At 42.8% G+C, this 26,679-nt stretch overlaps 1 protein-coding gene across 1 annotated transcript; it reads left to right on the top strand.

Moving 5' to 3' along the window:
* The first annotated feature begins 1,022 nt into the window (after nt 1-1,022).
* On the top strand, nt 1,023-26,679 carry LOC137255711 (tubulin gamma-1 chain). Its single transcript, XM_067793203.1, has 13 exons — nt 1,023-1,147; nt 2,455-2,505; nt 6,824-6,885; nt 11,716-11,883; nt 12,209-12,277; nt 19,940-20,019; nt 20,804-20,930; nt 21,284-21,370; nt 21,905-22,054; nt 22,355-22,513; nt 23,081-23,242; nt 23,802-23,993; nt 24,698-26,679. The coding sequence occupies exons 1-13, from the start codon at nt 1,099-1,101 to the stop codon at nt 24,719-24,721; spliced, it is 1,380 nt and encodes a 459-aa protein (XP_067649304.1). The 5' UTR covers nt 1,023-1,098; the 3' UTR covers nt 24,722-26,679.

Genomic DNA, 26,679 nt, shown 5'->3' with positions numbered 1-26,679 from the left:
TTCTACCCAGGACCTTCACGGGCCGGGCAAGATAAATGAGGAGGATGAAATTATATGGATGAACAACTTCTATATTGTTATGAGAGCGACGTTTCGGTGTAGGTTCTAGCACCGTTATCAAGCAGGTGATTATATTGAAATTAAGTGAAGTTTGGGGTGTAAACTACCATTAATCAATAAAAGCAAACACGAAAAAGAACACCCTCCTCAAAACAAAGAAAACCTAAACCCCCACCCCACCCAATATATATATATCCAAATCGCTCTGTTTGAGGCATGTTTACCGACATAAGTATATATATAATACTTAGGTGTCGGTAAATATGCCTCAAACAGAGCGATTTGGATATCACAGGTGATAAACAACTGTTTAACTTAATCCATAAACAGAGACATATTTTACCAAAACTAGCATTTTTATGGACCTGTGAAGGCCCCGGGGTAGAATATAGGCCTTCAGCAACACGTGCTTGTCGTAAGAGGCGACTATAATGGGATGGGGTGGTCAGACTAGCTGACTTGGTTGACATATGTCATCGGTTCCCAATTGTGCAGGTCGATGCTCATGTTGTTGATCACTGTATTGTCTGTTCAAGACTCGATTATTTACAGACCGCCGCCATGTAGCTGGAATATTGCTGTAAAACTAAACTCACTCACTCAATGGCATTTTCATGTACACTCATATATAGATATCTTTCTCATTATGCTATTTTAAAATCATTACTAGAGCCAGGAAAATATTTAACTGTCTGTCTGTCACGTGGGAAATCGAACCCTGATCTTGGGCGTGACAAGCTAGAATCTTAACCACACGATAATATCAAGCATTAATAGCATTTATAGTAATAACATATATCATGTAAATGTAGATTATGCAATCTGTAAGATATGTTCGGTATATTTGTATGACTTTTTTAATGCAGAGTTAGAAAAATGTCATGGCCGATTACTTATTTCATGAAAGTACGCAAACGACTCACAGAATGAAACAGTTTTTTTATTACGGTTCATTTTCCGTTTCTTGTCCGATTCCTCGTTTACATTGACTGCCGCCATTTTCGAGTTCTGACAGGAATACGAGACTGAAAACCAAATATGCCTCGGGAAATAATTACACTGCAGCTCGGGCAATGTGGAAATCAAAGTATGGTGCTTTTGACAGTGAATGAGAGAGTTTGCTAATGTTTAGTGACATCATTTCTGGCAGTTTGGAACTGCCTAGTTTTGCTTGCTTAAGACGTTATGTCATGAAGTTCTGGTGGCTGAAAGTGATATTTATTTCTTTTATCACTCACATTAGTCACAATACATAGTTACCGGCACATTAGGAATTACTTCATGTTTGTCATAAATGCCGACTGATGTCAAATCAGGCCGTCAGGCATGGATTCCTTTATACTCTATTGAACCCTATACTCTGTCACTCAGTGCACAGAGCTGAGTTACTCCATTTTCATCCAACAAAAAATTAGATAGCTAATTCCATTCCATGGTAAACTCACCCATTATCCTTTTGTTGTGTAAATGAACATTACACCTAGATTACGAATTTCTATATCTCATTTGTGTAATACCTCATCCTCTCTACTTTGTTCAGGCACAAGAGTTAGCAGTTTTTAGTTTGAAGTGAAGTAAAATCACTTTTGTCATGTCCAGTCCTATGAAGTCTCTCCTTTCAGCGTCGTTTCATGATTTTAGCATGGTACACACGTACTCTTGTTGTCAAACATCAGTAAGTCTGGAAAAATCTTTTTCTGACATTTAAATGAACAGTTCATAATTATCACTAAATAGAAGCAGACCTGCCTTCCTGGCGTATTTTGTTCGATTTTGTGTGATTTAATACGATTATACATCCACATAGCAGACTATATTATGCCAGTCGAGTTATATTAGGCAAAAAATAGTTTCATTCCACACTGGTTCAACTTTTAGTATTAACCATCATGGAGAACATCCTTGTCTGTTCTTCCAATATTGTTTATAAATGCCATCATCCTGCATATCCGAGTCCTCCCGATATTTTCTGACTGCTTATGAATGGCAACAGCATGGCTGATCAAGCCACAGACAAACCCCCACATTCGAAAATCAAAATGTTATTCTTTGATCAAAATTTACTGAGAAATACACTTCCGTCCCCAGAATAAGCAACTCAATTTGAAGGAGCCAAGTATAAGTATTGTGCATATAGCTACCCAGATTTAATATTGCGCATTCAGGAGACATGCTGGGAGGAGCCAGATTATATTCCTTATGAGACTGTACACTTTTACACCTCAAAATACACTTTTTAGCCATCATGAACACACTTTGAATTTTGTAGGCAGGTGTAGGCAGGTCTCAGTAGCCAGTTGTTTCAGATCAAAATTATATTCTCTCTTTTCAGTTGAGTTCAGGTGAAGTGGAATGATTTTGATTGATGCCACCTTTTATTTTCTGTCTTTCCAGTCGGAATGGAGTTCTGGAAGCAGCTGTGTGCAGAGCATGGGATAAGTCCAGGTATTATAGCAGAGTGAAAGCAGGCCAGGCATGTGATAAGTCCAGGTATTATAGTAGAGTTACAGCAGGCCAGGCATGTGATAAGTCCAGGTATTATAGCAGAGTGAAAGCAGGCCAGGCATGTGATAAGTCCAGGTATTATAGCAGAGTGAAAGCAGGCCAGGCATGTGATAAGTCCAGGTATTATAGCAGAGTGAAAGCAGGCCAGGCATGGGATAAGTCCAGGTATTATAGTAGAGTTACAGCAGGCCAGGCATGTGATAAGTCCAGGTATTATAGTAGAGTTACAGCAGGCCAGGCATGTGATAAGTCCAGGTGTTATAGTAGGGGGACAGCAGGCCAGGCATGTGATAAGTCCAGGTATTATAGTAGAGTTACAGCAGGCCAGGCATGTGATAAGTCCAGGTATTATAGTAGAGTTACAGCAGGCCAGGCATGTGATAAGTCCAGGTATTATAGTAGAGTTACAGCAGGCCAGGCATGTGATAAGTCCAGGTATTATAGTAGGGGGACAGCAGGCCAGGCATGTGATAAGTCCAGGTATTATAGTAGAGTTACAGCAGGCCAGGCATGTGATAAGTCCAGGTATTATAGTAGAGTTACAGCAGGCCAAGCATGTGATAAGTCCAGGTATTATAGTAGAGTTACAGCAGGCCAGGCATGTGATAAGTCCAGGTATTATAGTAGAGTTACAGCAGGCCAGGCATGTGATAAGTCCAGGTATTATAGTAGGGGGACAGCAGGCCAGGCATGTGATAAGTCCAGGTATTATAGTAGAGTTACAGCAGGCCAGGCATGTGATAAGTCCAGGTATTATAGTAGGGGGACAGCAGGCCAGGCATGTGATAAGTCCAGGTATTATAGTAGAGTTACAGCAGGCCAGGCATGTGATAAGTCCAGGTATTATAGTAGAGTTACAGCAGGCCAGGCATGTGATAAGTCCAGGTATTATAGCAGAGTGAAAGCAGGCCAGGCATGTGATAAGTCCAGGTATTATAGTAGAGTTACAGCAGGCCAGGCATGTGATAAGTCCAGGTATTATAGTAGAGTTACAGCAGGCCAGGCATGTGATAAGTCCAGGTATTATAGTAGAGTTACAGCAGGCCAGGCATGTGATAAGTCCAAGTATTATAGTAGGGGGACAGCAGGCCAGGCATGGGATAAGTCCAGGTATTATAGTAGAGTTACAGCAGGCCAGGCATGTGATAAGTCCAGGTATTATAGTAGAGTTACAGCAGGCCAGGCATGTGATAAGTCCAGGTATTATAGTAGAGTTACAGCAGGCCAGGCATGTGATAAGTCCAGGTATTATAGTAGGGGGACAGCAGGCCAGGCATGTGATAAGTCCAGGTATTATAGTAGAGTTACAGCAGGCCAGGCATGGGATAAGTCCAGGTATTATAAGTGATTATTGCAGAGTGACAGCCGGCCTGGCATTCGATACATCCAGATATTATAGCAGAGTGACAGCAGGCTAGGCATATGATAAGACAAGAGATCAATTCAAAATGTTTACAAACTGGAGACTTCCCTAGTTAGATATAACTCTGCAGCAGCGTCTGCCATTTTGATTTATTTATCCCTTACAAGGAGTGTTGCTACCAATTCGATTTTGTTTTATTTATGCGGTTTAATCTATTAATGTGTAATAATGTAAAGGAAATTCAAATGTTCGAAGGTTTTGTTTTACTTCATCACAAAATACCATTCATGGTCACGGAAATTGCCAATTGTATCCTCTGAATCGGTTCATGAAAAAATTGGACTGCAATACATCGTATTGAGAAGTTGGAACTGCAATATTCCGGTTAACACGTGTTATCGCCGAGCCCTACCAGATATGCGACTCTGTGTTTCCTGATCCAGCTTTGGTACTTTCAATTGGTGTTGGGTACATAATGTCACTATTGTAAGAGTAGGTAATATTTTATAACAGCCCTTGCAGAAACTATATAGATAAACAACGTACAACTTGTCAAGCAATCTGATCATGCATTCACTGAAGTTCAATGAAGCTTTCTCGTTGTTGAAACATGCATGTAGAAATCAGGAAGAATGCATGCACAGTCAGAAAACATCTGCAAACATTAGCTCCCAGTTGTGTGTCTGTGCAGTGTTACTGTTGTCGCTGAGCAATTTATCACATGACTAACTTCGGGGCTGGGAAAGTGTTGTATCTCCCCAAATTAAGATGCAACTTATGTGGGAATTTCCAAGCCCAAGTTGACATAACATGATAAACATTCTTAATGCTGTTTTTAAATACACAACTCTTTGGTGCAATAATTACAGTGTGGAAAGAATTTATATATAATGTGAATAGGATATTCAATGGTATCCAGAGAAACATGTCATGATTTCCACTGTTTGGACTACTCGTGGTTGGAACACTTAAGAAGACACGTGAATCTATAACAGAAAGTCACATATCTGAAAATGTCTGGTGGTTTGAGAGAGAATGTTCAGTTTGTCTATACTGACCAGATTTCCAGAAAAGTTTTCAAGCAATGGCTATTTACTCCCATTTCTGTTAATATCGTATCAATATGAGTAATTGTATTTTTTGAGGAAAAACTTGCATTTTGTATGCTCCCACTAGTTTCTAGATTTTTCCTTATACAGACTCATAATTATTATGCTTGTCACCTTCTATCCGAACATAGTGGAATCCTTTGAAGCTCTTCACTGAAGAGGACATAAAATTAGCACTCACCCATGAGTGGCCTCCCTTTAGCCAATGCATTGGTGCGCAAATCTGTCACCTGACCAGTCATGCTTGTCACTCTCTCCTCCATGGCTCCAATACCGTATCCACAAAACTCGGCTACAGACACTCTCAACATACCATGGGAGGGACTCAACACGTAGCATTTCTGCCTCCAGTACTACTGCTTGAAGAATTACAGAAAATCAAGCATCTACTATCCAGTGAGGGTTTCCGGACCTACAACAAGACCTAAGAAATCCTACCTTAAAACTACCTGATAAACCGAGTCTCCTACTTCATCAACAATACCAAGCAAACTCTCGGAAATCCGTCTGCATTCCAGCTACATGTATGGACTTTAGTAAAGCTTGTTTGAAAAAATGAGGATATTCTGACAGAGCGGCGAAGGTTGTCACATTTGCCTTACAAACGTCTACTCGATCACTATACGATGATACGTGAAACTGAAAGAGATTCAAGTCGTGTGCAAAGCAGAAGGGCTTCACTGCAAGTAAAGCGCCTCATGCTCAAGTGGCTAACTACTTGTGTCATTTAACAGGCTCTATGTTATCAACTTACTTAGTGGCACTTAGTACAGTCATCACTATGAAAACTGGCATAAAGTTGCCTGAAGTACCAGAACTACTAGCTTTACTACTTTCATTTGAGTTGGAAGATCAACAAAGGAATTCAAGGCTCCTGCATAGCATCTCAACATAGTACTACAACATCTCGTAAGCAACGCTTAAGGTCCACAAGCTCGAACATCCATGTACCTGTTATCCGAGAAAATGCTATTTTTGGTTGCCCTAGCAACAGCTGTCTGGATGTCAAAAACACATACCCTGGACTATGTGTGAACATGGTCGAGAAACCAGCACATCGTGACAGTGTACACCTTGGACTCAGATGGGATTTTATTGCCAAGAATCAGCTGTCTGGACAGCCTGACAGACAATTTTTCATCCCAGCACTGTCCACAGAACTTGGTTCAAGTGACATGCAAGTTTATCCTTGTGTAAATCTACCTGTAATGGACAAAGACAAGAAGAAAGAAATTCAAGCGCCTGTTTATTCCATTATCATTACAGACACCTATGGAATTTTGAACTATGTTTGGATAGAAGAAGGAGACAAGCATAATAAGCATGAGTCAAGATAAGTAGAAAATAACAATCTTAATCAGAAAAGTGCATAATTGAGTACTTTTAGACTAAATGCTCTTAGTAATTGTCATATTGCCAAACATGTGGCAGCCATTTTTAAATACTCAACATGGAAGACTATTAAAGTCCAGACAGTGGCTACAGCTACAATAGTATATACGTGTATATATGGGCAGCGCCTACCGTTAGCTAATGCTGTTGTAGAGTTTTGGCACCACAACAAATCATACGCAAGCCAGTTTAGTTAATTGAGTAATGTGCACAAGGTATTATAGACCTATTGGGTTTTAACTGATTCTTATGCAGTTTTTGGACTCCCAGATTTGTAGTCAATTGAGTAAATGTGATGTTTATGGAGTAAAATATAGAAGTAGGCACCTTATCTTGAGCTCTTGCTTACATTCTTTGAACTAAAAATGCTATATGTTCATGATGCATATTTCAGAGGGTATTCTGGAAGAGTATGCAACAGAGGGAACAGACAGAAAGGATGTGTTCTTTTATCAGGTAGGATCAACTTTTTTGCATCAATATAACTACCCATGGAGATCCTGGTGAGTAGGACTGTCACCTGTACTCGGGTACTCAAGACCAAGTCAGGTAAAGCAGGACTCGAGTCGAACTGAATGGACTCGAGGACTCGTAGAGATAACTCTAAATGTCTCACGCAATCAAGATGGATGATTATGAGAAAAAATCCAGCATGTGAACATATTTTGATCTCGATTTAGTGGCTAAAAGAACAAAATGTCATCATTGTGGCGATTCCCTTAGTTACGCAGGTAGTACAACAAGTTCAATGCACAAGTATTTGTCCTGTAAGCACCCGCCAGTATGCACTGTAGACAGAACACCAGCTCAGCAAGCAATGCTGAGGCAGTTTGGTAATTTCGTTACCAAAAGTCGCAAGTCTGTTGACAGGAAATGGTATGAAGGTATACGCAAAAAGCAATGCTTATGTGTGTTAAAGATATGTGACCATTAAGCCTTGTTAAAGTGCAGGGTTTCAGGGCTTTCTGTGAAGCATTGAGCCCAATTTACCAGGTACCATGTGCTGCAACTATTCACAACTACATCATGAAATCTTATGGGGATTGCAAGGAGAATATGATAGCTATGCTCAAAACAGTACCTGCCGTTGGCCTAACTACAGACATGTGGACAAGTGTAGCCACTCACGGACATGTGGACAAGCGTAGCCACTCACGGACATGTGGACAAGCGTAGCCACTCACGGACATGTGGACAAGCGTAGCCACTCACGGCTATATCAATGTCACTGCTCACTATCTATCAGATTGGAAGTTAAAGTCCTGTATCCTTGCAACCCGACATGTAGAGGAGAGGCACACCAGTGAAAACATTGCCGCGTATCTGAAATCAGTTCAGGAGGAATTTGGTATCAAAACAGTGTCTGGCATCACAACTGACAATGCATCAAATATGTCAGTAGCAGCAAAAACAGCTGGCCATCCCAATGTCCGTTGTTTTGCTCACACACCGCAACTTGCTGATAACGATGGGCTCAAGGTACCTGGCATCGAAAACATGCTAATGCATGCACGCAAACTTGTGGCCTTCTTTGCAAAGTCAACAATGGCAACACAGTTTCTCGAAAGTCATCAGAAAAAACTCGGAAAACTCCCAAAACATGTCATAACCGATGTTGTGACGCGTTGGAATTTCATCTACTTTCTGCTTGACTGGCTGTCCTTCTTGCATGGTGACATTGTTGCAGTGCTTTATGATACCCTTCTCAAGAAACACAAACACCTGGACCTAAAGGACAAACACTGGACACTGGTGGACCAGCTTGTCATACCACTGAAACCTCTTGTTTCAGCAGCGTAAGTTTTGTGTAGTGAGGAATTTCCAACGGTGTCTACCCTTTAGTCACTGCACTTGTTGACAATCACCTTGTAGTGAGAGATCTAGACTCCAACATCATTGGTGAAATGAAGACGAGAATCTCCGCCAGACTTTCCTCAAGCCTCTTTCAGGACGGATTCCTACAGTCCCCTTCACTGGTAGCGTCAGCCCTTGACCCATGCTACAAAAACCTGAAGTGTCTTCAGCCTGAACAGAGAACTGAAGTTCAGGATGCACTTTTTGACCTCATCACTGAGGCAGCAGATGACCAGCAGCGTACCGACGTTGACCTACCTACAGCTGTAAGTGTGAAAGAAGAGCCAGGATCTCCTTTCGAGCCAGCTTAGCCAAGTGTGCAGAAATTCAAATTGTATGAATCAGAAGATGCGATGTCGTTCCTGCTCAGTGACATCCCCCCCCCCCCCCATTTCAGTCTCAAGCTTGAACCCCGTTATCAAGGAAGAAACTCCTGACAACACAAGACCAGAGATCCCCTGTGCCACTCCTTCAGAGACATCTCTCCAAGCTCCTTTGCCTGCATTACCCGCTCTCCCCAATATTGCAAACTGATAGACTGTATATATGCACACCAGTAGTGTCGACAAAATGTTGATGTTTCATTTTCAGTATCAGTATCAGTTCATGCTGTTGCAGACTTTAAATTTAAAGTAAATGTACTAGCCATATTGTTAGGCTTTGCATTCATCTTTTAATTTCAAGAAGTTGACTTCAATAACAAGGTATGTTCTTTAAAACTTTGCCTTGTGTTCTTGCCTTCTAGCATTATTTTCATTACAGTTTGATAAATTAGAATTCACTCTTGTCGTTCAACTTGGTTTCAGTCGTTCTTATCCAGCGTATTATAGTGTTACATATTCAACAATCAACACATGCATACACAAATCTTGAAAAAGTTTACAGGTTTAATTACAAACAATACCTTTGACATGATCTCTGCTCAGTAGAAGTTTGGAAGAAGAAATTCAGTGCAGTGATACTCAATAAATGCTTAGTCTTTAGTCGGAAACCTAAACGTTTCCGCTGTAAGGAGTCTGAAATAAACATCAATCCAGTTTGCAAATTATATTCTTAAGGCTCCATAGTTGATCCATCTTAATGTAACACCCGGTGCAGCACCAGTCAATGAATGCTTTTTTCTTCAAGATTTCGCTCATGTTTTGCCACACTTTAACCATGGAAGTACTTTGATTGGTTTCTTTTCCCGGACACATATAAATCATATTACAGCACTTACAGGCGTAATAAGGTATCATCGGCCCAGCTCATGAATATTAATCACATTATTAATTGCGTAGAATTGGATCACAGTGACATTTACGCTGCCTTCACATGCTGTTTGCAATAATAAAAAGGTAATACACACTTCCATACATCCACTGACAATGAATATTTAGTTTAGATTCACGTTTATATTCTATCACCAGGATTTCTTGGTCTATGTTGTGACTTTCAATATGTGCTCTGTCTCCTGATATTTCCACACAGTAATGACCACTTGAGGTCAGATTGATAATAACTGGTTTGTTAAACATTTCAGCTTTGTCTGTACCTACATCCAACTTTGTCCCAGCTTTCTTCAGGGATTGCTTGCTCAACAACAATGGAATGTCAGCATTCACTACCTCTGTCCCTATATTACACTCTGTTTCACCAATTGTTGCAGGAATTAAGGCTGTCATAGATGATGTCACTTTGACGCCATCTCCAAATCGGAATGCTGTTTCACTCTCTTTACTAACCACTTCAGCTTTTCTCTTCTGACTTAAATTTCCTATGAAATTGTCAAACCATTGTCGACCGCATACTGTTCTTGTACAGGCTGTATCTAGAACTGCACATCCATGGGCTTCCGTCATAAGGATTTGATTTTCTATCTTTTCTTCTTTGGTGAACAAGGTAAGGTTGCATGTTTCTTCCTCTGTCAGTTTGATCTTCTCTTCATCTTTGTGTGGACAGTCCTTTACCCAGTGGAAAGTTGACCTGCAAAACACACACTTTGTTCTGCGACCAAATCTGTCTAATGGGTTAGTTCCTTTCTGGTTACTACCCTGTGACCATGTTCTATTTTCAGTGGAGTATTTATAGCTAACTTTGCTCCTAAGATCATTGCGAGTCATGTATGCTGTTTCTTGTTTAATATCAATAGAATTCAGAATTAATGCAAGTTGTGATGCTTTCACCAAATATTCTTTTTAGTGCTGCTTTTACTGTCTGATATTTTCTGTCACAAGCAGCAGTTAGGACCAATTGCCTTTCTCTAACTGAAAGATTTGCACAATCCAGAAGTTTGAAAGCAAGAATGGGGTCAGGAAAGTCCAGCTGATATCTTTTGCACATGCCATTTCTTCTCTCAAATTCAATGATATATTCATTCATACTTGTCCCACATGCTCGACGATAACTATCAAACTGGGTGTATGTAGAATAGGCCAAGTCTATCTCGTCTTGTTGATACAAGGAGTCAAGTGCTTTCAGTAAGGTTTTCAATCCTCCTTTTCTGTTTAAATCTGTCACATCAATCTCCAAAGCTTTAGCTCAGCTTGACCAGTAAGTGTGAGAGTAACTGCCAATGCTTGCTTTTCTTCAACTACATCTGTCATAAGACTCCAAACATTCAACTCATTTTTCCAAACTTCGTAAACACTATCTTCTTTCAGTGTTGGTGGTGATTTAAAATTCACAGCCATTTTCCTCTTTAAAGTGAATTTTACGCTCTGCTACCATGTAAATTCAGCAATATAGTTACTCACTCACATGACACATCCTCTCGTGGCCACTGCCTGTAGTCAACTGCTTGTCCCCTTCAATAAGTCTAGTCCACTCTGTCCAGTCAAAACCAATCAGTTTCCAAGCCCATCTATTGTGTTTGTATTACAGTCCAGGTGCTATCATGTGAGCTGCACTCCAGTAGCCTCAGCATCAAACTTAACTTGTATCACATATACATGTTGCGTTATTCGTAGATCGGAAGTTGGAACAGCCACGTGTTGAATGTTGGGTTTAGATAAGCATCCAAGTTGTCGGGTACACAGGTCCAAGTCAGGTTTGACCTGTTGAGTATTTGAGTCCTAAATTTTGGACTCGTGAGAACCCTACTGGTGAAAGTGGTCTTTCATGACCCAGACTTGTAACGGGACTAGTGGGATCCCACCTGTGTAGATTGATGCTCATGCTGTTGATAATTGTGGCAGGATTCCAGCTATGTGGCTGCAATCTGTAAATAATTGAGTCAAGACCAGAAAATCCAGTGATCAGCAGCATGAGCATGAATTTGAAATGGAAACTAGTGACATCTGTCAACATCTCAGCGAGTCTGACCACCAGATCCTGTTAGTCGCCTCTCACGACAAGCATAGTTGCCTTTGTGCCAAGCATGGGTTGCTGAAGACCTATTCTGCTTGGGTTTTCACTGGGAATGGAGTTAAGTCCAGCATCATTTTTGTGTAGGCTGACGATGAACACTACATTCCCCGAGCAGTATTGTTGGACCTGGAGCCCAGGGTGATCAACTCAATCCTCAGCTCACCATACGCCAAGCTATACAACCCTGAGAATGTGTACCTGTCAAAACATGGGGGTGGTGCGGGAAACAACTGGGCCAGTGGCTACACACAGGTAAGTTCAACCTTGAGAAGCCAAAATGTTGAATAAGGGTTTTTATGGATTGAACAAATTGTTGATAACAGTCGTAATTAATTTGTTTCCAGTTAAATGCCACATTCAGTATTACGGCTGTATGATGGTTATTTGTAAAAGCTTTCTTAGTGATAAGATAGTCGTAGATCTAAGTTAGCGTACGGCACTTAGTGCCTTAGCGCTAAAAGAACTTTGAAAATCTAGATCCTGAACCAGAATCTTGAATATGATTCATGATCCTTTCACACAGATATTGTCCAGGGTGTTGTGTATAGATGTTTAGACAATATTTAATTATGTTCAGGCTGAGCGGCTGTATGAGGATGTGTTTGACATCATAGACAGAGAGGCTGATGGAAGTGACAGTTTGGAGGTAGGGAAAATGTTTCTGTATCAATTACAACAGGTGTTTGTGCCATGGCAGGATATATATGTCCCACTTTTGGGTTCGTAGTGAATTTTGTTTCAAGAGTACATATACCTGCAATAACAATGATATTCTTTTTCATAGAGATCATCTTTTGGTTACATATATACATTTTCTGCTGCTGAAAATGTCGTATAACAGTTGTATCAATGTTTAACAAAATACTGTACAATAAACAAAAAGTCTTTTTAGTTCATTATATGACCCCTTCACCACGTGGAGTCACCCCACTGGCACATATGCGCAGCCAACTAGGTAAGCATTCAAACCTGTATCATCCTTCCTTCTGCTGTCGCTCTTACCGTTCACGTGTATTCAATAGTGCCTTTGCAGTCAGTTACGTCTCATTTATGTTACTTTTTATTAAAATTTATGCTTACTTTCCTGTGGTTTATGCACCTGTTGCTGTTCCATGGCAGGAAGCTTAGCATGCCATGGGTTTAAACACTGTGTTAAAGTATTTCATGTCGCATGCAGGCTCTTCACGTAATTTTCAATGTTTTGTACATGTATGTTAGTAGTTGTGATGTGCTGTTAGCTACTAGCCTCAAGCTAGTAGGTTTGATATGTCCATTAGCATGCAATTGTTTCAACAGCATATGGACTCCATGAAGTCTCTCGTCCATGAATTGGTTGGCGGTCTCAGGCAGGAGTTCCTCACCCATTCTGGATGGGGGACTGTCCAGGAGTCCAGGAGTTAGATCGCCATGCTTAGCTCAATTTCAGTTGTAAATAATTGATATATCTGCTATTGACATGTCCCACTGTTTTCGATTTTTCTCACGGGTTTACCAGTCGATTGTGAGTTGAGATTTTTCCCTTATGGTGCACTCTATTGATTTCACTATATGGGCGGGGTTTTCACATTTGCACTAGATTCACATTTGTGTGAGATCAATTGCTTAACTTGTGAGGTCATGTCCTGTCTGTCAGTTCACTCCCACAATGCCTCTTGTGAAAACTTTGGGACAAATCACAAGTGAGTGCCATGGTGTAAGTTAAGTTTTGCAATTATGATGGCTATTTTTTGGTTCTGTGCTAGTATTACCTCCTCCCCAGCCACCAGTCATTTGGATCTGAATTTATGCATATATGTACCCCAAGGACAATCTCTATGAAAAGGAATTAGATATAACTGTAGAGGTTTTCAATTCTTTGAAGAGAATTGTCCTTGGGGTAGGGCTACTCGCCTACCCACAGTTTTGTTCACTGATTTATGCAGCAAAAGGAATGATACAGGTTTGGAGGCTTACCTGGTTGCCTGCACATGGCCTCAGAGGGGTGACTCCACATGGTGAAGGGGCTGCATATTGAACAAAAAACACTCTTTGTTTATTGTACATTATTTTGTTAAACATAGATACAACTGTCATATGACATTTTCAGCAGCAGAAAATGTATGTATGTACCCCAAGGACAATTTTATTCAAAGAATTGGAAACCTCTACAGTTTTATCTAATTCTTTTTCAGAAGAAGTCCTCCTTGGGGTACATATAAGCATTTTTATGTCCATTAAAAATCCCTACGACAGTTGTAACTATTTTGATAATAAAATATTTACAAAACAAAAAACTCGTTTTTGTCTTGTGGGACCACCTTTACAGGGCCCCCAGGCCCCCTACAGCCAAGAGCAGGTAACTCTGGCACCTCTACCTCGCACCTCACTTTTCATGCTGTCGTTCGACTAGAAAGACGTGTGTGGTCCATTTAGATAGTTTTTGTGCTATCTGCCTACGGAATTATGAGTGAGAAAGAGTCAGCTACTGTATGTATAGTTCCTTTTCTTTCGCACGGGCGTTAGTTGGAATTTCTTGGCTGAAATTTTCATTCATATATTGTTGTAACTTTGCCGGTCGGGTCCTATCTTCCTGTCATGTGGCAGGCAAGATGGCGGTCTTTATGGCTTCTTTTTAGTGCGGGAAGTGTTTCGCTTGCGTCTCACTTATTCCTACGTGTTTCTTATTAGTATGTTTACATGCTAAGATGTCTTAACCCATTTGTTCTTGTTTCAGTCAAAATGGGGATGTTGGTTTTTAAGACTTTTCGTCTTTTTCATTGCATTACGCACTTGTGTGTGCACACTTGTTATTGCATTTATCCGCTTATACTTTCTTGTTTAGCTGGGTTAATGTATTTTGGCAATTTATTATCGCCCGTGCGTTTATATTTTGCATATTGTGTGTTCAATTGCGTATGTTTTCTGTACATCAGTTACCATTAGTTGGTTCTGATTGTTACAGTTTCGGGTCTAGGCTCAGGCACGGGTGCTGTCCCTTTGGGAATCTCAGATCCAAGCTACGGCTCTGGTGTCGTTTTCCCAGCTGGCTCTAGGGGTTTTGCACCGAGCAGAGTAGCCGAGATCAAATGGCTGTGCCGCAGGTGGTCGTCCCTGCGGACGCCCCCGATCCCGCGGAGTTTCGTCTTCTTGGGGAAGCGTTTGCTCCGTGTAGGGTGACTGAGGCTCAATTGCCTATTTTACCTTCACTCCTCAGTGAGGTAATTAATCCGCTCCTGTAGGGTAGCCGTTCGCGGTTCGATCTCCCGGAGCTTGACCGGCTACTTGATGGGGGACGATGCGCTATTTGACCCTCCCGTTGTCGACGAGTGCGTGTATGCCTCGATCGCACTTGGGGGGTCGTCTGGCCACTGCCAGGCGTCGGCTTGTCAGGGTCGCCGCTTGCCGCTTTGTACCTCATCGAACCAGGTGTTGCGCTCGGTTTCTGCTCCTTTGAGGAGCAATATCGGAACGCCGTGCAGCAACTTCAGGTTGCGGTGCACTCAGCCTACCTCTCTGTCTTGCAGAGGCAGGTGGTGTCGCAGGAGGACGGGGACGAGGATTTTTCCTTGTCCACGTTAGAGCGGCAACTTACGGAGGTGCATTCACATTTGACGCGCGACTCAATGCGTTCACGAGTCAGATGATGTATGCTGTGATTGGCCTTCGTAGGTTATGGCTGTCGCCAGGTATTCACCGGCTACACAGCAGGCACTGCTGTCTCTGCCTTTCCGACTGGGCTTGACCCTGTTCCCGGGGGCTTTGACGGGAGTTAGTGAGGCTGCGGAGGCCGTTAGTCAATTCAAGGACTCTTAAGTCTTTTCTTGAACAACCCTCCACCTCTCACTCGCGGCCTTCGGTCCTCAGCTCAAGCTATCCTGCGACTCAGTCTAAGGATGCGCCGAAGTGGACTGCTCCACTACAGGCACGGAAGAGCAAGGGCAGGGGTAAAGGGAGTACCTCCGGAGCCCTCAGTTGTCCCGTTGCAAGCGGCAATCTCTGCCGTCGGCCGGGACACTTTGCCTTCTACCCGAAATTCCTGTGGGTGGTCGCCTCCCGTTATTACTCAGGGATGGCCACACGCCACAGTGGAAGCGAGAGCTTACTCCTTTTGCCGGGATTCGCTGCACTCTGGTGCCGAAGTCACCGGAAAAGGTGGCAATCCTCCGTGCCGAAATTCAGTCTTTACTGGACAAGGCAACTATAGAGATGGTTCCATCAGGACAGGAGACTATGGGGTTTTACTCCACTTATTTCCTGGTAACCAAAAAGAACGGAGGGTTCAGACCCATTCTAAATCTCAAGGGTTTGAACAACTTGATAGAGGTGCCGTCTTTCAAGATGGAGACACTGAGGTTAGTGATCTCGTCTGTAGAGGCAGGGGATTGGCTTACGTCAATCGACCTCAAAGACGCATACCTCCATGTACCGATGCATCCCGAGTTCAGGAAATACCTTCGGTTTTCCTTCAACGGGCTTTGTTATCAGTTTCGTGTGCTCCCCTTCGGCATCTCCACGGCGCCAAGGGTGTTCACCAAACTCATGCTAGTACCAGTTCAGGTCGCCAGGGCGCAGGGCAACTTTTGTTTCCCGTACCTGGACGACTGGATCCTCAGTGCGCTCTCCCAACACCTAAGTCGAGAATCCACACAGTAGGTGATGGATATTCTCATCAGGCTAGGTTGGGTTATCTATCTTAAAAATCAACTGGTGCCGAGGCAGGATCTGGTTTTCTTAGGGGCGAGGTTCGAGACAACCCGAGGGGTGGTTTCTCTGTCCCAAGAGCGCATTTTCAAGGTACAGGGCATAGTGTTAAGGTTCCTTCAGTCCCATATTGCCTCAGCACGGACGTGGCTTCAGTTGCTAGGCAACATGGCGGCGACGGTGGACATAGTCTGGCGTGCACGTCGGAGAATGCGTTCCATTCAGCAGGCGTTAGCACAACAGTGGTCCCACTCGGAGAGCTACGAGAAGAATCTGGCTATTCCCTAGTGGTTGATACGTCACTTGCGAGTGGTGGACAGATACCGGGAATCTATTCAAAGGTTTACCTCTGATGACCCCGGTACCGTCGCTCACAGTTCAGACGGATGCCTCCCTCACAGGGTTGGGGGGGATGCGTCCTGGGTGACCTCGCGATGTCGGGACTATTGTCCGACCAAGAGGCGACCTTGCACACCAATGTGTTAGAGTTGAGAGCTGTGACGTTGGTGTTCGAACGCTTCGTGGATCAGGCTCGAAGCCGAGTGGTTTGTCTAGAGATGGACAACCAGACGGCGATGTCCTACATTCTGAAGCAGGGCGGCACTGTGTCTCCGTCGCTCCTTCAGGAGGCGTGGCAGTTTTCTATTATGGTGCGATCAGTTCAGCATACGGGTTATGCCTGTGTATCTCCCAGGGGTCGACAACGTGCGTGCAGATGCGCTCTCACGACGTGTTCTGGCTCCCCACGAGTGGTTGCTCGATCGGGAGATATTCGGGATTATCTCCCAGTTGTCTGGGTCGTTCTAGGTGGATCTGTTTGCCTCTGGAGTGACGAACTAGATTCCGGGGTTTTTGTTCGCGGATTCCTGATCCGAGAGCGATTGCCGCCGACGCCTTCCAGTGGGACTGGACGGACAGGGTGGTGTCGGCGTTTACGCCAATTCCCCTGATTTCCAAAGTTCTGTCTCAGCTTGCCACCCAACCAGCGCGGCTACTAGTGCTTCTCGCACCTCTGTGGCCGTCTCAACGCTGGTTTCCGGTAATACTCAGGTCGCTAGTGTAGCCGCCGGTACTATTACCGCGGCGACCGAACCTACTATCCCAGGACGGCCAGCCTCACCCCAATCCCCAGGATTCAGTGGGTGGCCTGGCCACTGTCCGGAATCGTCTCCAAAAGAGCGGAATTCCTGCATCAGTTGCAGACACAATTCTGGCTTCGTGGATGGATTCCACGAATGTACAGTGTGAGGATAGATGAGCCTGTTATGCGCGCTGGTGTGGAAATAGAGGGATTCTCGATCCCTTTTCTTCGACTGTAGTTGAAGTATTGGAGTTCTTACCGTCTCGTTTAGAATCTGGCTTAGCCGCTTCTACGATTCGAGGCTACTCCCTGGCTATTTCAGCCTTCCACATACCCGTTGAGGGTGCCTTGTTGGGACAATACCCCCGGGTACAGCGTTTTCTTGCAGGCGTGGACAGACTGCGTCCGGTCGTGAAATTTGTCTCGAGTATTGGAATGGTTACCCACTCCTCTCGTTTATGACTTGGCCAACCCGTCGTTACAACTGTTAAGTTGGAAAACGACTTTTTAGTGGCGGTTACGTCTGGTAGACGTGTTAGCGACTTACACGTCATGTTTTCAGACCCGGATCTTACTATGTTCCATAAGGATCGGGTTAGCATTCGCTTACCGGATTCATACCGCCCAAAAAAATTCGATCATTCGCTTCGAATGACCGCGCCTATCGATCTAACTGGGTGCATGCTGCCTGCGTCGTCTGATAATACATACCGTAAGGTTCGTGTATTAGACATTATGAAACCTCTTAAAGTTATTTTAAGAGAATAGCCTTGCTCCGTACGGAGAAACAGCTATTTTGCTGTTGTGGTGGCGGAATGGCTGGCTATGCGACTGATACACAGACGGCATCCCGATGGATTGTATCGGCAGGCTGCAAGGTCTATATACATAAAGGCTTATCTCCCCAAAAAGGGGTTGTCAGCTCACTCAGTGAGAGCAGTGGCCACGTCAGAACCGTCATTACCAACTGAACAGACACTCACGAGAGTGTGCTCGGTTCGGTCAGTCAGTTCCCTGCAGAACAGAATAGTTCTGCTCAAGCTGATTAAGCTTTGTTTGATAACTATATCTGTTTGCACTCTGTGTTGGGTAACTATCCATTCCCATTTTATCGGCGGTGATATTTGGTGATGGTTTCTTAGTCCCGCCCTCTTTGGCTGGGTGCCTTACTTTCCTTTCCATTTCCCTGCTTAGCTTGCTAGTGCGGTATGGACAAGGTTCAGCTAGGCGAGTGTCCCGTACGTCCAGGTCTCCAAACTTTGATTTGGGTGGGCGGGGTTTCTCATTTGGGATTTCCCAAATTCTAGCCAATGGGCATGTAAGCTTTGACAAGCGGGTCCTCAGCTTTGTCACGCCCCCGCCTTGATTGACATCAGCGGTCAGGTGACCAGGTCGGTGCCTTTTCTATTTCCGTGTGATTGTAGATTTGCACTTCGATCGAATGGACTGTTGCTGTCAGACAGAATACCACTCCCAATTGCTTCTCTTCGGGAGTCTGTTTAATGCTTATATGTACCCCAAGGAGGACTTCTTCTGAAAAAGAATTATACAAACCTGTAGAGGTTATGAATTCTTTGAAGAATGTCCTCCTTGGGGTACGGCCACCCGCCTCCCCTCATTCTGTCTGATACGTTCAGCATGAAAAGTGAGGTGCGAGGTGCCAGAGTTACCTGCTCTTGGCTGTAGGGGGCCTGGGGGCCCTGTAAAGGTGGTCCCACAAGACAAAAACGAGTTTTTTGTTTTGTAAATATTTTATTATCAAAATAGTTACAACTGTCATAGGGATTTTTAATGGACATAAAAATGCTTATATGTACCCCAAGGAGGACATTCTTCAAAGAATTCATAACCTCTACAGGTTTGTATAAATTTATATGAACTGTATCAAGTCTAGTTTGTTTATGGCTCCTGTTTTTGTCTGTTCTCTAAGAAAATATAAGAAATGTTTTGTCATGCAGACTGTTTCTGAATGATTTCTATTAAATTAGAATTTTTCACAAGTGCCAAAACAGGACTCATCATTTGTGTAATGAAGTACATTTTGTATGTCAGTGTGTACAGACTAGCAGAGGCGCCTACCCTTACGATTTCTTCGTAATTACTACGATTTTTACCTTTAAATTACGTCAGTAAGGTAGTATATATAAGAACTATGAAAAACGCTGGTGTAAAAAATTCCAAATTACTTTTAAAAATTACTTACAAGTCAAACTTTTGATCTAAAACAATTTGCAGCAATCCATGAAGCTTTTTCAAGTTACTGCACTTCCTGTAATCAGGCGCAAAAATTACTTCTGGAGTGCATTGTGAGGTAATCATGTTGGCAAAGATCATGTACATGTAATTCTGATATGTGAATAAACTACCTTGTGACACCTGGGCTTGTTTCTGATTAGTTGTTAAAGGAGGTCGCCAAAGATCGTATATTTCTGCTACGCAAATGAAAATTACTGAAAATACTTGTATTTCCCATCACTTATTACTGATAGGGCACTTAAAGGGTAGGCACCTCTGGACTAGTGTCTGAGGGTTGAGTGTTTGTTCCAGGGCTTTGTCCTCAGTCATTCCATTGCTGGTGGAACAGGGTCTGGGATGGGGTCCTACCTGTTGGAGAGGCTTAACGACAGGTATGTACAGAAATAACATTATCAGATTAGCAAGCACTTTGATGAGAGTAGATCTCACATTTCCAGGCCATTTGGGGCCATCATGTGGATTAGATGGTCAAATTAATTGATTTGTGCATTACCATGACCTGATGATTGGGATCTTTACTCATATCATTAGTCACCGGATTGTTTTTAGTCCCTAATTACAGTGGAAGCCCTCTAAAGCAGTATTCATTGGGACCGGCAAAAAATGCTGGTATAGAAGGGCATACCGGTCTAGAGAACTTTTCCCTCTCAATCTGAGAATTCTCTGCTTTCTCAAACTGTCCCAAACTGTTAGCCTGCCAATTTGGAACCTTGGATTAAATTATTCTACAAGTCACATGTCACTCCAATTTGCAACATCAATAACCTTAATGCCAGTTGTAATCCACTGTGTTAGTACATGTCCAGCTAATCAGCCAGTCAAATAGATTTCGGTTTAGCAAGTGCTAATTACTGTTAATTACAATTGGGCAGTCTTTGTTGTGCTGAAATGTAGAATAGACTGACACTGGATTAGAGGGTGTGTACCAAATTCTAGTGCCGATATTGAGAACTTGCCAGATTGGAGGACTGCTGGTTTTTAGAGCTTTTACTGCATTTGCATGCATGCATCATGAAAGTAACCTTGGGAATAGTGTCTAGTGTTCAAGCAGCTAACAAATACATAGTGATAGTTTTGCTAATCATGTCACATATATTGGGCGAGTGTAGGACCACGTATGAGGTAAATGTGAAGAAGCAGAAGCTTTCATTTCAGATTTCCAAAGAAACTTATCCAGACCTACTCCGTTTTCCCGAATGTTGATGAGATTTCTGATGTTGTGGTGCAGCCGTACAACTCCATACTGACTCTGAAGAGGCTGACACAGAATGCAGACTGTGTGGTACGCTTATTGCTGACATTGCTGTATATTTGCAGGTTTGGGTGGCCTAGTTGTGTAAAAACACTGCAGAGTTGCCTCCCTTCGACACTCAGGTAACAATGATTAGGGATTTGAATCTTGGATTGCGTGGATGACAATGAGTGAGACGAGCTACAACTTTTGACAACCAGGCTTCCCCACCGCCCTTATGGTGTGGCTGGAATACTGTTGAGGCAGTTGTAAACCCAGGGCTCTCTTTGACTGATTTCGATCTGTATGAGAAAGAATGGTTCAATTTGGGTACTGTCAGGATTGTGTTTGTTGTTGGTGTCTACTGGTAGAGAAACTATTTGTACTTCCTTCATTGACTCCAGGTGGTGCTGGACAACACAGCTCTCAACCGTATCGCCGCTGACAGGCTTCACATAGACACACCCTCCCTGGCACAGATCAATCAGCTGGTGAGGAGAATGGCTGCACTTGTATAACCTGGTTTATTATTCTGGTGTGTTTCCTTATAAGATTGTGTTGAGCAGTGTATGAGTCGAACAAGGGACACAAAAGATTTCAAGGAAACAGAATGTATTCTGCAGACTATACATATTCATTAAAAGGTAGTTCACCCAGACTACTTAATTTATTCTTATCATCTGTGATCGCCTTTGTAGACTTGTGGATCCTGGAGATAGTGGTTTGATATCTTCTCACATCTTTCCTGAAGATATGAAAAGGTGGTAATGGTTGTAGCTCATCCTCTTGCATGGCTGCAAAGAGCTTGGCCAGGTTTGAGTCCCTAACGTTTCTCATATATGTATTTATGCATGAATGTACATACACAGATGTCTTATAATAGAAAGAGGTTCCACTCTTGATGTTGTTCTCATTGGGCAAGAACATTATTTTCTGTTGTTATTGGTGCCGAGTCATTTTCCCAAAATATCCCCAGAAATTTGTTCAGTTTAACATTACAATTATCTGATTCCATTTTACAACAGGTATCAACTGTGATGTCCACAAGTACAACCACCCTGCGGTACCCAGGTTACATGAACAATGATCTGATTGGCCTGATAGCTTCTCTCATCCCCACCCCCAGGCTTCACTTCCTGATGACTGGGTACACGCCCCTTACAACTGACTCACATGTAAGGCTTACCCTTCTAATCAACACCCCCTACCTCAAGTCTTCCCGCATAAGTGACCCACAGCTCAAGGTTCTCAAAGTACCAGCTGACAGTGCTGGCATATAACTGCTGGGCTATAACAGGCAGATTCTTGAGGATTCTGTATCATTTTGTTCTGAATGTAGATGTTTGTGCTGATTCTTTGGCTGTTACTTTATGCACATATGGCAAAAGGGGACTACTCCCTCCAGATTGCTAAGATCCTTTGTTGGATGTACCAAGTTCTTGAACTGTAGCATAAGACTATTGACTTTGATGCAGGTTGCCAGTGTGAGGAAGACCACAGTACTGGATGTGATGAGGCGGTTGTTGCAGCCCAAGAACATGATGGTGTCGACGCCGGTGGGAGCACATCGCCAGGCCAGCCACTGCTATATCTCCATCCTCAACATCATACAGGGGGAGGTGGACCCCACACAGGTGAGTCACATACAGGTGATGTACACACAGGTAAGTCACAGGTGAACCCCACACAGGTGAGTCACATACATGTGGCCCTCCGACAGGTCAGTCACATTCAGGTGAAATCCACACAGGTGAGTCACATACAAGGGGAGGTGGATCCCACACAGGTGAGTCACATAGAGGTGAACCCCACACAGGTTAGTCATATACAGGTGGATCCCACACAGGTTAGTCACATGTGGGCCACACACAGATGGACACTCCTTAGACCCTACAAAGTAGGGGTATATAACAGATGTTAGACGTATACAAGTGAACCTACACAGGACTCATCTCTTGTGAAATTCATTCCCGTAGACCCCAGTTTTCAGGATAGTGATATATATTTCTAACATTGCTGAAATTATTTAACATTTGTCAAGTTTACTGAAATGGCAGTTTATTGATGAGTACAGTTTATATTCCAAACTTGTGTCTGTTATAGGTTCAATAACCTTTGGAGGATACAACTGCATTGTGCTTGTTGAACTGATATCCTCACAGAAATATTTCCTCTCACACTGCCATGTCTGATCTGTGCAGGTACACAAAAGCCTCCAGAGGATCCGTGAGCGGAAGCTGGCCCAGTTTATCCCCTGGGGTCCGGCCAGTATCCAGGTTGCGCTTTCCCGCAAGTCTCCCTACATCCAGACGGCACATCGTGTCAGTGGCCTCATGATGGCCAACCACACAAGCATCTCACATGTAGGTTTTACATGGACTCTTTGTCTTCAACAATAACTATTAACATATACTATCTTATTCAGGTGATCGACACGGTATCAAGCATCATAAACAGTTTTTGTGGATGCATCAGTGTCACCCTTATGCAGTAATGCGACTACAGCTAACTCAATATTCTAGATCTCAGATACAGCAAAGGGGAGTCTATATTATCTCCCTTTTTCCTCACACTGACTCATGCTCACTGCTTACCTCCCTTCTCCTTTAGATGGTTAGGTGGAAACCTGAATCCCTTTCAATTCACAGTAGCAAAGCAATATCACTTGCCCATGAGTATCCTCCCCTTTCCCGCCAAAACCGTTAGACGTGACCTGAGCGTAGCTCTTATCACTCCTTCATCACATGGCTCCCTTTTGCACCACATTCCTATTTCAACCTATCCATCCAAATTAAGGTCATGAGCAAATGGCTGTCTAAGGTAATGCCTTTTGCTAAATGGAGTTGTGCCCCTTGGACAAATTTAGGATTAAGTTTGCGAAGTTATCATCAAGGTTTTTCAAGTTTCAATTTCCTTTCGCAGTTGTTTGAGAGAATCCTTCGTCAGTTTGACAAACTGAGAAAGAGAGAGGCTTTCATGGACCAATTTAAAAAGGAGCCAATCTTCAAGGACAACTTAGACGAGTTTGATAGCTCTCGAGAAGTTCTGCAGGAGTTAGTAGACGAATATCAGGCTGCCACAAGATTGGACTACCTAGACTGGGGTACACGGCAGGTAGGCAGACTCAACTTCTGTCTTCATCTTGGTTCCTTCATAGGGCAGATGCTCATGGCTGTTACATGATCGGAATACCTTCATCCTGTCCATGAAATAAGGCCTGTCTGATCCCCCGAGACAGGCTAGATTTCTGATGAATAGTGTAAATTCATTGCTGGCCAGCCTGATTGTCTGGTAAAACTTTTAGAAAACATCTGAGTAATTTTGGATTGTCTGGTATGGTTAAATCCATTTTGGGCAGGTAACATTTTGAAGATGTAGCGATGGGGGGCGTTTTCGGCTTCAAAACACTGCTTCATCGTCATCTTTTGGCTTTTTTCCCCTTCATTGGAGTGGTGGTCATCATGTAACACCACACGACCTTGAATGTGGGAGATGGAAAGTAGGCAGTCACCCACATTGCCATCATTGTTCTTTTATAGCTCAGGTTGTGAGGGCAGTATCATGACACATTGTTTAGGAAACAGAAGGTTTACCTACATGATTACAGCACTTGGTGATCTGCATCTTGGCCTCCCATGTTTAACACGTGTAATTTAGCATTGTCAAAGTGACCTTACCCCCTTGGACTTTGTCCCATACATCCATCCATAACATTGTACTTCAGTATATGCAATAAAATCACAGCCATGTTTAATACGTCAGTGTTTGGAATAAAAAATGACAAGAATGTTTAAATCTCCTGTTCTGTTTTATTGCAGGGAGCAGTTACTGAACGTGCATGATGTTAATAACACCAGGACAAGAATCCAGTGCCAACTGTCTCAGGGAGATATGAATTTCCTAATAATGTGTGTTCTGATGATATCTACGCAAAACTGGCATGAATAGTCCTGACAGGGATGTGTGTACAGAGGTCACAGTGGAAAGTCTCCCTGAGATGTGTGGAGATGGACAGGGGTTACCTTATTGTTCCAGACAACCAGACACAGCACATGGGAATCCTGTGCTATGACTGGAATAATGCTTCAAGGTGTGACAATCAATCTCATCTAATCATTAACAGATCTGAGAGTTCCACCTTGCCCTTCCAGTGATTGGAATCGCATATATAGTGTGTGCTTGTATGTGTGCACTGGGTGGAGGGGGGATTAGAAGGGTGAGAATCTTTCATGAATGCTCTTTTTGTATTGATATTCTTACAAGACTCAACATTTTGATGTATCCTCTTGTGTTGAGGTGGTCAAATGTGTGTTGACTTTATGAAGGAAGCTCTTGTTAAGTTGATGTCATCAGATGAATGTAAACGTCTTGATGGATGCTCTTGTTGAGATAAGTGTGAACATGTTAGTGCTCCTCTTGTGTTTTGATGATATTACATTAAGCTGATACACTGTGATACAACAGAAATACTGCACAAAGCAACTTTTACCCAGATTGTAAACTCTTACTATTGCCTTCAGTAAGACAGGAAGAAAAGACGGGAAAGAATATCCAGAAGGCCTTGCTTGAATACTGTTTTAGACAAAAAGGTACATCATCTGGTCGTGATTTGTCAAAACAAAATTAAGTTTTTACTAAAATTTAAAAGTGAGTTTAGCAGTTTGAAACTGCTGATTTTTTAAATAAAAAAGCCTAAACAACTGAAGTAATCAGTCCTCCAAACTCAGAATATCTCCTATGTTTGAGTTAAATGTCTATTTCTGTTCATTCTAGGAAATGAGAGAAAAATCTCTAACCTGAGTCAAAACTCAGACTTAAGTTTGTTTTGAAATCGGCTCCAGGAGTTCACGTTTCTATACCCTGACACTTTCTTATGCTCATGCATAAATTTATACAAATGAAATCTTCACTGAAGATGTAAGGACAATGGATATCTTGGGAACGATTTCAGAATATTGATCAGTGTCTGGTGGGTCCACCATGGTGGGCAACGCATGCACAAGACCTTGAAGACATAGGGCTGATTCATTTCATTCATTACCAACCATGTTACAGTCAAGATCGTGGTTAGATTGGTCTTCAGCAAGCCCATGCAAGTAGTAAGAGTCAACCAACAGGTTTGTGTGATCAGCATCGTTGACTTGGTTGCCATTTGTCATTGTATCCCATTTGACTAGATTGATGCTTGACTGTCATGTCCAGACTGGATTATTTAAAGACCATCGCCAAAGAGCTGGAATATTCCTGAGTGTGATGTAAAACAACAAGCAAAACACACCGTTCTGTATGAGGAGTTACTCCAAACAAAACCCCCAAAAAGTGAAAACCCTGTTAATGTGATGATTACACAATGCCAGTTATGTATAAATGTAACATATCTGGGATTACACTTTCTCAGTAAAGTACAGTTTCCTCTACTTTTTCGGGTAAGGCACATAATCGCCAGCACGTAAGTCCTACACCTGGCCTGAGAAATTGCTGTGGCTGATGGGTTGAGTCCGGCACAGAGTCGGATGCCAAGACTGCTCAGCCACAGCAACTTCTGGTAAGGCGTCTGCCTTTGTCCCTGACTTATGAGGATGTGGGTTTGAATCAACCCCACAAAAGTACAAGAATCTGTGCTTTACTAAGAGTGTGTAATCCCAAATATAACATGTTACACTGTTAGTGTGAATTGATTTCTTCAACTCACATGTTTCATGTGCATATTGCATGGCTTATGTGAATTGTCTAAAGCACAACCATGTAGGTGGATTCTGAAAATGAAATCATGAACCAAAATATATTTCTTACAAACGTA

Source organism: Haliotis asinina, chromosome 11 (genome assembly GCF_037392515.1).
Source record: "Haliotis asinina isolate JCU_RB_2024 chromosome 11, JCU_Hal_asi_v2, whole genome shotgun sequence".
Classification (NCBI taxonomy): domain Eukaryota; kingdom Metazoa; phylum Mollusca; class Gastropoda; order Lepetellida; family Haliotidae; genus Haliotis; species Haliotis asinina.
The sequence above is the reverse complement of the archived record's forward strand: the minus strand, read 5'-3'. Positions and strand labels throughout refer to the sequence as shown.